General features: G+C 38.2%; 1 protein-coding gene across 2 annotated transcripts in view; it reads right to left on the reverse strand.

Moving 5' to 3' along the window:
* The window catches only part of myom2a (myomesin 2a), a 47423-nt gene extending 35480 nt beyond the window's left edge, over window positions 1–11943 (reverse strand). For both annotated transcript variants that reach the window (XM_050043317.1, XM_050043318.1), the window contains exons 1-5: window positions 11850–11943; window positions 7423–7515; window positions 5287–5425; window positions 3649–3803; window positions 2946–3038 (exon numbers count right to left, since the gene is read on the reverse strand). In XM_050043317.1, coding sequence (XP_049899274.1) covers window positions 2946–3038; window positions 3649–3803; window positions 5287–5425; window positions 7423–7463 — 428 coding nt within the window. In that variant the 5' untranslated portion in view covers window positions 7464–7515; window positions 11850–11943. The remainder of the gene's footprint in view (window positions 1–2945; window positions 3039–3648; window positions 3804–5286; window positions 5426–7422; window positions 7516–11849) is intronic.
* Window positions 11944–14130: the final 2187 nt, after the last annotated feature.

Below are 14130 nucleotides of genomic sequence, written 5' to 3' on the forward strand. Positions count from 1 at the left end.
TTATTTATCATCACTCCTTTGTCTAACACATTATAGTTATAACACCTGTCCTCACGACTGTCTGGAATAATTTACAGAGTAGACTGAAACTTGACACCCTGATATCGATAGGGTGATTAAAAAATTTGGTTGGAGGTTCAGTCTATTTTAGTTGTGATAATGATATGTTTGTATTTTTATTCTAGTTTATGCCTATGCCAAGTATAATTCAGAATGCATTAATTTATAAGTGGTCATGCAGTTGTCTATATAAATGTATATTTTTACATATCTACACGTATATGTATTTTATTCCTGTTAATTGATTTTCAAACCCACACCCAAGTTATTTTAGAATGCGCATTTTATTCTTATATTTCTGTGTCATTCCCATTATCATTTTATTTATTTTTTATTTTATTTTTTACTCTGTACTTGCATTTCACTTTTAAATGGGATCTTGATCTCAATGTGATTCCTGATTAAATAAAGTATGAAAAGGATAAATTTTAAATTATGAAGTCTTAAAAAACTGTAATCATATGAATACTGTGCATTTAAATACATTTCATCAACCTAGCAACAACACATTATCGTCAACAGAGACCATTATTAGCTTCGGTGGCTTATAGACGCCATCGGTCGCTGTTGCCTAGCAGCGGTGCTCTCACGACTTACTTGACCGGCAAGCAGATCTTGTGCACGACTTTCCATGTTGTAACCACAAGCTCATGAGTTCTATTTGAAGGCAGCAATAAATACTTCATGACGGGTGCTGACGACTTTACTTTACTGCCTTATATTTGATAGATGTTCCACTGTAATGTCTTTTATGAGTCCATTATAATGATTTATTATAATTACACATTGTCTCCTGTGAATCAAAATGTAGATGAAGTGATTTTACTCAGCCCTGCACCCTCTTAGGCTACATATGGACCCAGGAGTCCCAGCACTAATCAGAGGCAGGGGAGGCAGTGATATGGTCAGAGAGGTGAAATCAAAGGGAAAAAAAGTCTGATCTAAACTGTCGCTGTAAAAGTTGGAGGGTGGAAATAGGATTTTGAAGAGTTAGAACATGTCCCTCCCTTCCCCGATGGACATTTTGCAATACTACTGGGTGGCATATCCACATTTCACTCAACAGACGAAAAGGATTTGAGCATGAGTGACTAAAACCAGCTGAAAATGAGCCCATCCTAAAGCCTTGGCACTGTAATGCAGAGTTAAACATTTGTACACGGAGCAGTTAAACTCTTTCTTTCCTCAACAGCACTACTGTGGCTCTTCAAGGTCGGCTGCAAACTCGTCGAATCAATGTTTCCGATTACAAGACACAATGTACTGGCTCTATTGAAGAGTGACCTCACATGTTGGGAGTAGATTGAAAAGAAGGTGCACTGAGGCAGCAGCTTCAAAAGAGTCGAGTGGGTGGGTGAGAATAGAAGGAAGAAATGTGACCTTCACCCTGAACCGGACTATTTTAAAAGACGATCCATATTCTCAGCTGTGGGGGACATGGACTCGGAGAGTCTGTGCCCTTCCTCTAATAAAGCCTTTCACTTGGACTCTGAATGCGAAAATTCTTAATTTTTCATAAAGACATAAATGACAGTCTCCTCGCTGACCCTGTAATGCAATGACGGAGCGGCGGAGATATTCAATGCCTCAGAGAAAGAGAGAGAGAGGGAGAGAGCAGCGGGAGGAATTCATGGCTCGAATGACGCAAAGGTCAGCACTTCGACACGAACAGCTGAGGAGTCTTGAGGATGACGAATGGGCCAGCAGGCCGGACAGTTCCCCTCAATCTAACAGTCCTCTCTCTGTAGCCACCCTTCTGTTAATGTTTGGCATCAAAAGTAAACGTAGAGCACTTAAGTATTAAACACTAAAGAGTCGTATAGGAGGTTTTATTGAGCTCTGCAATAGTGAACTCTAAGCCCTTTGCTTTCCCCTTTGTACAATAGCTTCTTTTATTTTTTACACATTTCAAGGTTTCATACATTTTGTGCGCTGTAAAGCTGTACAAGACGGGGTTAAGTGTTGATGTACTTGTTGTGCTCAGTGGCATCAAGAGGTAAAGACAGTACATGTGTGAGTTTGAAACCCTTTCTTCCTTTACAGCGATAGGATTTCTTGCATGTGTACGACATCATCTCATTTCTTGCAGCGTGTGGTAGGCAGAAAAGAGAGGCATTTTCTTTTTTCAATAAAAACTGCAGCTTTAAGTGGAACTTGCTTTTTTAATTAAAATTGCAATATTAGATTTGACCTAAAATTGCACCTTTATTTTGCCTTTTATGTGTGTTTTTTAAACATTATTTTAATTTATACTCTTTTAGTCATCTAACCTATGCCTTTTTATTTTATTTTAAACTGTTTTATTCTTATGGCATTTAACTTTTTTAAATGTTATTTCCTACTCATTTATTCTTCCTAAACTTTTTATTTTATTTCATACCCTTTTTAAACTGTATTTTATCTTATCTTATCTTTTTATCAGTCATTTTAACTTCTTGTTAAATTTATTTCATACTTGTTTATTCTTCCTATCTGTGTTTTTCAACTTTTTATTTTATTTTATTTTACACTTTTTATTCTTATTTGTGATTTTTTTTTTTTTTTTTTAACTTTCTGGGTATTATATTTTATATTCTTTTATTTCTCTTTTTTAAAACTTCATTATGAAAAGCACCTCCGTGTATGAAATGTGCTACATAAATAAACTTGCCATGCTTTAAGCTTTTTCAAATAATTCTTACTACAATATTACTTGAGCATGAAACCAAACCATATCATAGCATGTTATTAATGCAACAAAAGTTCATCCAGTGATGGTATTTGTTTGACCTTTGACCTTTTTACTCAATACTGTCATATCTTTGGAAACTCTTCAAATAAAAGAACTGTTATGTGCTTTACAGAAAATTCAGTGTCATCTGTGCAGAGTTGTGTTTGTGCCGTACCTGCTAATGATCAAGCTGTGGACTCCATACTTGTCTTCAATCTTGTACTTCCCTGGTGCATTCAGTGGGTTGACTAGCTCGCCTCCTTTATACCTGCAAACAGCCAGCAGTGTGTGAGTGTTTTTTCCACACGTTCAGTACACACTCTCACTGTGACTTGTTAAATCAGAATGTGCATGGTGATATGTAACACTCTGATGGACCATCTGACAATAAAATAAATTGTGTTTTTGAATAACAGCAGACATTAACAAGGACTACTGGGAGGGGATACTTAACATTGTAGACAGGTATTACAAGGATTAAAGGAATGCTAACAAACCTCTTGGGGGAGCTCAATACTGTATTTTATCAGTGCATAATATAAAACAACTAATCTAGAGCTTAAATTATCAAAATATATATTTCTACCAAATGAGGAAAACATCATAAATGGTAAAAAACAACAACACAGTAATTAAGTTAAGTGGAAATGTTGTTTGGGATGTTTTGTAGCTCAGTCATGTACATGATGGCTGTTTCATTGTTTATATACTTAAAAGTGTCATCAGCTACAGCTCTTATAAATGGAGTGTTACTGCTTCACTATTACACATGGATGCTGTTAGCTTAAATAGTTCACATTTTAAACATGACCTTGTTTATTGTGACATAAATAAGGTCAAATCTAAAACCCAGTCCTGTGAGATGTGAATATTCTGACCATTTGACAACAGGCCTTGGGGTTCCCTGCACGGTGCAGAACAGTTTGACAGGAGTCTTCACCCACACGGTGTGGGGCCGCAGGGCAACAAGGAAGTCCGGCATCTTGGGAATATCCTCTAACAAATCCACCCTCTTGTACATCATTTCCCTAACCTGGAGAGAGTACATTGCATTAAGTGAATGTGTGAATCACAGTGGCTTAGTTTTCCCTACAATGCCTTTGCACTCAATCATGAATTAGAAATTAGACTGTGACTGGGGCTTGCTTTAAGGGTGTTGACCATACATGATAAATACACAGGCGACATTAATATAGAACCCTTCTGTGACAATATCTTATCATCAGCATTTCCCAGGTGACATCATCAACAAATCTAAAATCTGCCTGGACCAGTTGGATGAAAGAGGTGAGGTCAACAGGCAGCAGTTAGTCCTGCAGTCAACAACAGTTTTTAACTGACACATCATCCGCCTGTCTTTTTAATGCAAGATGAAGCAGGGCAAGACACATTTACTTATATAGCAACTCTCATACACAGTGGGAATTTCACTGTATTTCATAATGTTATGCATTAATATATTGTGTTGTTACTGTATTTAAATCTGTGATTAAAAAAAATATATTCCACACTCTGCTACTGGTAACATGTTCACTTCATTTAATGATACATTAGCTTTCATGGTGCCTGGTCGGTTAGTTAATTTTTCACTACATACCTCAGTAAATGAGACACTAAAGACAGCTGAGCTACTGTATATATTGAATATGCAGAAAATTATGGATCTGCACATTTTGGCACGAAACTGTACAGCGCGTCCTTAAAAACAGATATATTGTACATATACTTTTTAAAATATTTTCTTCATATTTGTCTTGTAATTTTGCTATTTAATTTATGTTTCTTGGCTGTTACAGTGTTACTTGCTTTTATCTTTTATTTTCTCTTAACACATTTATTGTTACGCACCAAAACATCAGAGCAAATTCCTTCTATGTGAAAACATATGGCAAAAAACTTGATTCCAATTTTAGCTTTTAACAGAATTTTGGAAACAGAAAAAAAGCAGTAAAACTAAATAAAGACATGAAAATTACAACATTACAAGCAACTGGAAACCAAAATGTGATGCTTACATTTAAAGGTAGTCAAAGATCATATGCAAACCTCAGATCCACTGAGTGTTCGTTCTAGCTGCATATTTTAAGAGTTTTATAGGGGGAACAAACAATCACTATTTTTTGTATCAATTAGCAACCAATACTGTTATGTCAATTTTATACCTTTTAAACTGGAAGACATTTTGATATATCCAATCATTAATCTAATCAGAGCATTGAGACAGAGTGTCAACACGAACCAGTAATCTGTACAAGATTAATGTACAGGTGAGTGTCATCTGCATATGGGCGATATAAAATGTTTAGTAGGCCTAAGCAATAATGAAATGATTCAATATGTGTCATTTGACTACTGAAATGCTGTGCTAGGGGTAGTGAATCCAAATCACTGATAAACATCTGCTCTGATAACTCAGCTCATGAAATCTATCAGCCAGTTTTGCAGATTAAGTTTATTATTTGGTTCCATATAGACTATAAATGATAAAAATAATGAAATACCTCATAGCTCCTTACCTCTCTCTGGATATTGAGACTATCCACTTGGGCCTTGGTGGCAATCCTCATCCTGTGGAGCTCCTCCTGAATAACAGTCAGTCCTTTCCCAACATTCGTGCTCACTCGCTGGTACTCCTCAGTTCCCTCTTCAGCAGTCCTATCAAAACACAGCTTAAATTGACCCACTATTGAGGAACCAACTAGGAACCAACTCCAAATATATGAGTCATCATTTTTGTATCACTGGGTGTCAAACACAGGTTAGACTTTTAGTTTAATACAGTCTTGATGGTGAATAAGTTCTAAACATTAAAACACATATGTGACAAACTTGAAACTTGAAACTTTACTTCAAGGAAAACTTTGGCATATTTCAACCTTTACCCTATGTCCCCATGTTTTGTGTCCAAGAGCCTTTTTATACCTGGTATTAACCTGCGTTTCGGTGATTCGAACACAAGTGGGCAGGCGAGAGTCATCGCTGTTCACACCTGTGTCTTTCGTGTGCCTCCAGCTGACCAATTGTGATCAGATTTCATTATTGCCTACATCACTTGCGCTAGAGGGCCAAATGGTCCCACACACAAGTTATTACATCCGTACTCATGTTAGCTGCACACTAGCAAGATTGCTATCGCACTTGCTAGTTATGTTAGCAGTTTGCCGGAGATATCACTGTCAGCAGAATTCAACGTTTCCCTGCATGAGGTAAAACAATGGATGGTCTTGGAACACTCAATTCAAGTCAACATAAAATGATTAAGTTATTAAGTGTTAGCGCACTGTCACCAAAACAACCTCTACATCTTGCACTGATGATGTAATGTTAGTTGGGAATGCATCAGAAAGCATTGGTGTTTACACTCCAAAAGATGTGTGATCAAATGCATCCCGGACCATCTTAGTAAGTGGTTTGAGGGATCAGATAACAATGCAACGTTGTGGTTGTTATACTTGTATTTAGCGCTGACCACTTGTAATCGGGTTACTTAAGACATTAATACCAGGTGTTAAGAGGTTCTAAGTGATTAATAGGAACAGCAATTTTTTAAATTAGTCCAGTATTGAGAAAGAGTGCTGCAGCCATCAGCCATGAAACAGATGCACTCGGGTGCAATATCGCACCGTCAATGTATGTCGACAAAGTGCTTGTTTTTACCACTGACAGATTGTTATTGTAAGTGTCTGACAACATTATGAAAAGAACCATACAGAGAAATAAACCCCCTTTTTCTTTTTCTTTTTTTTTAACCTCACGATTGATCCGGTCTGTTTGTTATTGTCTTCCTGCAACAAGTCACGAGATCTCAAAACAAGACTTCTACTTGGGTAGATATTGTCTTGGCGAGACACAATAAAGCAAAGACTGGAACGAGCAAAAGGTAAAAATAAATGTTTTATTTTTTTGTCAGAAACATATAATAAAAATCTGAGCCTGTAAGTGGGGAAAACAAGCACTTTTAGGTGATGTACATTGATGGTGCAAACATCCCCTGAGTGGTTACGTTGCAGTCTACTTTGCAACCGCTAGCTGCAGCGCTCTCACACAATACCTAACGAATTTCAAAAACTGTTGTTCCCATTCGTCACTTGGACACAAAGCATGGGAAAATAGGGTCCAAGTTGAAAAATGCAAAAGTTTTTAAGAGTCTTTTACGGGTACTAAAATAATTCATATTGGGCCCTTTGATCTAATCTCCATGGCACTTTCCATCTACATCTAACAATTAGAAGTAATGAAGGATCTCTGAGGCAGAATTGGAGGAATACAGTATATCTGTCGATTAAATTCAACCTCTGAGGATTTCTAGTTACGTGCAATGAACTCTTAGAAGTATAATCAAACAACGGCTATTCTCTATATCAAGACAAAGTATTTCCCAGAATTACTTTTGTGTATTTCCCATCCTAGTGGTGCAGCACCAGTACTTCAGCCCAACAGAGTTCATTTAATATATCTCATAGATTACTATGAGCTCTACAACTCTTAAATCAACATTCAGCAATCCAAATAATCTTTATTTAAAAATTAACAGCTAGTAACACTGAAGAAATGTGCTGTCTTGACTGGGGTCAGCCAGTAGAGACTGTGGTTCAGTATTACCTTACACCTAAAATAACCCTGACATATGACAGCAGCCAATAGGAACTTACCTCTGCCGGAACACCGGTATGGTATAGGCTGGTTCCGCCATAGCCTCTGTGGCCTGGGACTGCACCTGGCTCACCGATTTAGAGCTTGATTTCCTGTCAGGAAGATGTCAGTCATTACATTATAACAACAGGCAGTAAATAGGAAGTTCCACCATGGTGGACTTTTGGGTTTAGTTTTGCAGAAGCAGGTCGCTGTGTTAAAATCTCCAGTGATCCACCTGAAGTTTCTTCTTGAGTTTGAGGTAATTAGTACAAAATAGTGTCAAATTCTAAATGAAAGCCTCCTTGTCTGTAATATCATGTTTTTATTTTCTTCAATATGGATGGACAGAATACAGTGAGAATCTATATTAAACTTCTGGACTATACTTGTGACTCATTCTCCTCTACGTGTTGTTGAAGATCCACTTCTCTCCTTTGCATTGCCAATATAATCCAATCTTATACTACCTGTAAAGTATCCTAAATACAAATACAAAATACTTATACAAAAACTCAACATTTGCTCAAAATAGCAATCTAAAAGGTACATTTTAAAAATTCCCCTTAATGACAAGCTATTATAAAGACTTGCTGCCATAGTGTCTGACACACATGAAGAGAATTCCACAAATAAGCATCAGGGACATGGACAAAGATGACATCCAGGAACTATTTTTAAAGAAGACTTTTACATGGTTGATCAAACTGAGAGAAAACGGACATGTCCTGTATAAAACACTCAGCCCTCCATGTTAAACTCTCTCATGGGAAACTTCTTGAGAAATTTGGTCAGCAGTGATATCAGTATCTGCAGCTCTGACCAGTGGCCTCAGATGTAGGTCAGGTTCAGGGGAGTGGCGTGCAGCCTCTGACATACAGTAAGGAAGGGGCTACATGACAAGACAGCAGATTTCTATGGTGATCTGAACTTGGCTTGTAGTGGCAGTTTTATGTTGTGTTCTCATCACTAGTGACAACGAAGCCAGGGCAGCCTTCAACTTCTGTATTAAGTTCAGCATGTGAATGTTATACAGCAGGGTTGGATTAAGAGCAAGGTAGGGTGCAATGCTTTTAAAAAGTATTCCACAGCAATCTAGTAAAATACAAATGTCTGTCATGATTGTAATAATAAAACCAGCCAAAAACTGCAGAGTATCAGTAGCACAAGCGTTATCTGTCGCCCTGTCCCGGGCTGTAGCTCCAAAGCTGCTGAACCACACAGGGAAAAAAAAAGACTCACTGGTAACCAGTTTAAAAACACTGCCAAGATTGCCAACACACATCACACATTTTTTAATGCTGCAACATTTTTCACTTGTTTGGTTTTGGCAGGTCTTCATCTCTTCCAAGCTATCCGGCATCTGCATTGGATACGCAATGTTTTCAGGTGCCTTCCTGAGTGACTTTAGATTGAACATGTGTCATCTTTCATCTCAAACTAAATCAACAGTAGACAGAGGAACGAATAGCATTGCACAGAGAGATGAATGTATTTGCCTGCTAACGATGAGCTTCCCAACTCAGAAACAATCATGGCCTGAGGCAACGTAACAAACTGATGACTCCAGTTGGCAGTAAAGGGCAATGGTACCAACATATTTTAGACCTTTTTTACATCTAGAAACACAAATATGTAATACCAGTAAGTCTGCCTTTACTATATGTGAGATTTACAATTTACAGATGCCACCAGAGCTCCCTGGCAGCCGAACAGTTCCAGTGCATGCCACAAAACCGCAACGTTGTCGGTTTGATTCTAGCCGGTAGGCTTTGTTGCATGTTAATATACATCTGCTCATATGTCCATCTTTCCTCATGTCATGTTAACTTTGGCAACGCGCAACATTAAATGGTAACTCCACTATTTTGTAACTAGACTATTTGTCTAATTGACTAATGGGAACAACAATTTTCTAAATTGGTCCAGCATTGTGTGAGAGTCCTGCAGCTGGCCACGGAGAAACAGGCTGCGATGTAACCACTGGAGGCATGTTCGCACTTAACTTGCGTCCACTAAAAGTGCTTCGCAAGTGTTTGCCACTGACAGGTTCAGATTGTTATTACAAGTAACCGATCATGTTATGCAAAGGATCCCTACAGAGATAGGCCTTTTTGTTAGTGAGTAAGATCATTTTTGTTTAACCAGAAACAGCTTGGAAAATGTCAAACCAACCAGATTCCGTTTCAATAAACAGTAATTTTATCATTTCAAAACACATTTAATTTGACGTCAACAGGAACAAAATAAAATAAAATAATGTTCTGGTTTGTCTTTCTACTAATCCACCAATAATCAACTCTTGGTTTGGTTGAAATGAACCCTTTAGTTACCCAGTTAGATGTACAAATGTGGCGGTGAGCCTGGTGGGTTTGGCGATGCAGTTTCAGAGCTGTTTCTGGGATCCTTTCCATAAAGTCGTCAGACATTTAAAATAACAATCTGAGCCTGTCAGTGGAAAAACCAAGCACTTTTATTGGACCTGAATAGACAGTGCACACATTCCCACAGTGGTTACATTGCAGCCTGTTCTGCCGCTGCTGGCTGCAGCGCTCTGGCTAAATACTGGACCAATTCAAAAATCGTTCCTATCAGTCACTTAGACACAAAAACATGGAAAAATAAGGTCCAGGTTTAAAAATACCAAAGCCACCCTTTAATGTTGTGCATTACAACAGTGAACATGGCACTAATGTTTACTTTTCACGTCAAATACTGATGCAACAAAATAACAAAAAATGCTATAAATATTCAACGGTTAAAACTATATACTACATGCTACGTGTATGAAATGTGACCAGTATCTGGAATATTTGAATATTAATTTCACCAAAGATTATGAATGTGCTTTTAATTTGTAGCAAGAATTTGCTGTACGGTTTTAGTGCCCCCTAGAATGATAGTGAATGCGCACACGTTTAATAAATGATCTAGAATGTGATGATGTGGCAAAAATAAAGGTAAAAAGCAGAATATTGATAGGTCTAACTGTTTTGTGGATGGAGGAGCTCGCTGGCCACTGATTAGGAGACTGTTTTGACCTGAATTTCGATTCCCTGCTCATTTAAATCAAATTGAACATGAATTTACATGATCTCAATAACTGGAGACTGGGCACTGTTGCAGTCATCATTAGTCTTCATCACTTTGTAATGGGCTGATTAGATTATTAAAATCTGCCTTGCACAGCTTTAAATCTGGCATCCACGGACAAATGGACAGCCAGCTACAGGAAGCAGACGCCTACTATGTAGCATGAATATGAAGACCACCTGTCAGCAGCGGCTGTATGCGTAACTGTTGCTCTACCTGGCAAAGCAGCACGAGCTGTGCTTTTCAGAAGTAGCACGTGAATTCCACCTTCATACCTTACTGCTGTCTGCTGCTTGGCAGCACACACACACTGTGATGTGTGATGAGCAAAAGCATAGTCAGTTTTGACTTGGCTCGAACGCTTCCTCTTAAACCAAGGTGTGACTGTGGAAGCCATGACTGGAACACTTCAAGGAGACCTGGCCACGAGCACCAGGGGGGAGGGGGAGACCAAACATGTGTTAGCCGTGACAGCAAACAAGTCAGTCCCTTAACCACTATTGTTACTGCAGCCATTATGAATTCCCTATGTGCTGTCATTAGATATACAATATGCAGGTTAACTGATACTGAAAGCATCCACAGTGTTTCTTCGTTGCAATCATACCTTAGTACAAGAATAATTTCAAGAATTATGTCTGTGGTTATATTATATTGTACAGAATAAAGTGGCATTGTTAAAACACTGATATTTAAAGCAAACATAAATATCATGAAATCATATTAATCTCAAAGGAAGAGTTGTTAAAGTCCAACATTAAGGAGGCATCAGGACAGTTCCAACATACACCAGAGCTCAGCACTTCAAATGTTTCACCTTACAACCTAACACAGCTCAGCTATGAATAGCTTGCAGCAGTCTGCCTATTCCATGATTGGAGAAATGAGGGAAATAGTCATTACCAGCAGTGCACAGCCCTCTCACAATTTAATTAAAACCATCATGCAGGAAATGAGATTGATCAGAAAGTACAGGCTCTTTAAAAGTGAGCAAGATGAACTTCTAAACCAGCTGTCAAATCCAAACTTCAGGCTAATTCCATTCTGTATAATCAATTATTTCAACACAAAAATATATTTACCTGAGCTTTTTAAGCTGATACAAATTAGGGAAAGAGGGTCAGCAACCTCTTAATGCCCTGGTATGTAAGGAAGTACTGCTCAGGGAGATTACAACAGGCTGCTGCTGTTTCCCCACACAGGGGACAGATTATCTAAAGCCATTCATTATGCAAACACATTTCAACTATCCCACACTTGATAACCTCCCCTCCTACTCTGAATCTCATTTTGCAAAAGGTTTCTCCAATAAAATCAGCCCACTTGTGATAGAATATTAAGAAAATTGGCTTACCCCAAGAGATTAAAACAGCGCAAAGCGGTGGAAGACCAGCCTGATGCCGCTTGGGAAGCACTTGCTGATGGCAACAAAAATATTACCCTGTCACTGGAGGAATGCTGTTCCCCTTCCACCCCATGTATGGACGCACTTAAGACTATATATAGCATTTACCCCCAAATTTTGTTCTCATTCTGCACTTTGGAGATGAAGAGTGTGCATCAGTACCTGTAATTTTATTGAATTATTTAGAGGTACATTTCATCTGCTGCATTTATCAAATGTAGGGTTTCTTTTTTTAGACTTTTATTTAAGAACATCTTAAATGTCTTTTAAATGCGTATGGAGGCTGGATTTCTAAAATGAAATATTGTTTTCACACAACAGTAACTCATTTTGGAAGTCCTTAAATCAATGTTAAAGTGGCATCTTGCCAGTCTCCTCTTTAGTGTCTGGAAGACTGATTTCCTCCTCTAACAAGATTAATAAGAGCCACCTCACCTTTACATTTCACAAATATTCATTCAGCCAAGAGCCAGAAAGACATTCTGAGATAATTGAAAAAGCCTTATGAAAGCCAAACTGAAAGCCTTATGAGACCTTTTTAGGTTTCTGGAGACAGCCTGTCCTCCTTGGCTCAACACTTGTGGGCAGCAGTCAGGCTATTTATAACAGCCTGTCCTCCTCGTCACAGTGATACCCCTGATTCTTACTGTACAAGAGCCTTTGCAGCTATTTTCATTTACACAGTCCATTTAAAAATAAAAGACAGCGATTAAACTGATGAGGCAGAGCTGGTGAAACTCAGATGTGATAGAAATCATACAGTGAACTCTGAAGAGGCAGCAGGCCTTGATTTTATTGCCCAGATGACCTGCAGTTGTTGCCATGTGGCTTCACTGGAAAGGTCACCTCCCCCGCTCTGTTTAGAGGACACTGGTCCAGTTACAGAATAATCTTAAACAAAACACATAAACTCATTAAACCCTAAAAATGTGCATTACATTATAAACATGTCTGTATAACAGCCCCAAAGTGTGGCTGTAAAGAGGCTGTGTAGTACACATTTACACAATTTAAATCTCACTTTTTGGTGACCCCTAGTGGTGGTATCAGGAAAGACACTGTGGGCATATTCAGCTCCTGACTTTTCTAATACACTTTGACAAAATGTGGAACTCTTTATGTGAATATGTAAATGCATCTGCCATTGTAAGTGAAGCTTTTATATGAAGTATGTGAGGTGCTAAGGCCTGTTATCTTTTTATGTCGTGTTGTAAAATAGAAAAAACATAAGGGGAAAAGATACAGTGGCAGACATTACTGAAAGTGTGCTGGCAAAGTGGCTGACGGAGGACACGATAAGATGCAATTAGGGAAGGTTTATGTGAAGTTATGAGAAAAAAAATTAAAAGAAAGGAAACAAGGTATGGACGGACATTACAATGGACGTTTACAATATGGAGAAGATAACAGCATGTTGTTGCACGTTGGGAAAAACGGGTCAACCACCTATACTCATAGGCCTGATTTTATTGTCACAAAATTTCACAAAATTGAGTGTATTTTATATTGTATTGTTTTTTGTTTTGCTCTGTATACGTGCCTTTGAAAAGCCCACCATGGGATCTGTGACATACATGAACATCCGATGTATATCTGATGTACGCATACAGTTTAGGTTTAATGTCAAATGCTGATAAAAAGTAAATCATAAAAGAAAAAAATCAAAATCAATGAGATCATTAAAAACAATGCACACATAAGGAGGAGAAACCCAAGCTAGATCAGTGACTGTTGGACTGGCACTTACTGAAAGTGTCCCGATGAACTGACTCCAGAGGATCATCCATCTCCCACCTTTACACAAGAGGCCACTCCTACAAAGACAAATTTCAGTTACTTTACAATCAATATACAATACTAGTCCATACCCACTGAGTGCACAGTTGCCCACGTACAGTTTCACATGGTGTGTGTTTGGGCTACAAGTCATAGGAAATTGCAGATTAAATAGTCAACTGAACCCATTAAGAAGAGCAATGTATTCAGACAGAGTTTTTGAAAAAGTGGGACAGACAGAATGACACACTGACAGTTTCCATGATTATGTACAGCATACCATACCATGACTTAGTCATACCAAAAATTAGAAAAACACCAACATTGGTCCACAGGGGGAGCCACAGCGATCGGTTGCATTTTAGCCATTTTGAAGCATTATTCTGTTGTTATAGCGCCACCCAGTTGCCAATTAGAGTTAAATTTCTCCAGTCACCTTGAGGCGTCCTGTTCT

This window comes from Epinephelus moara, chromosome 5 (assembly GCF_006386435.1).
Source record: "Epinephelus moara isolate mb chromosome 5, YSFRI_EMoa_1.0, whole genome shotgun sequence".
Classification (NCBI taxonomy): domain Eukaryota; kingdom Metazoa; phylum Chordata; class Actinopteri; order Perciformes; family Serranidae; genus Epinephelus; species Epinephelus moara.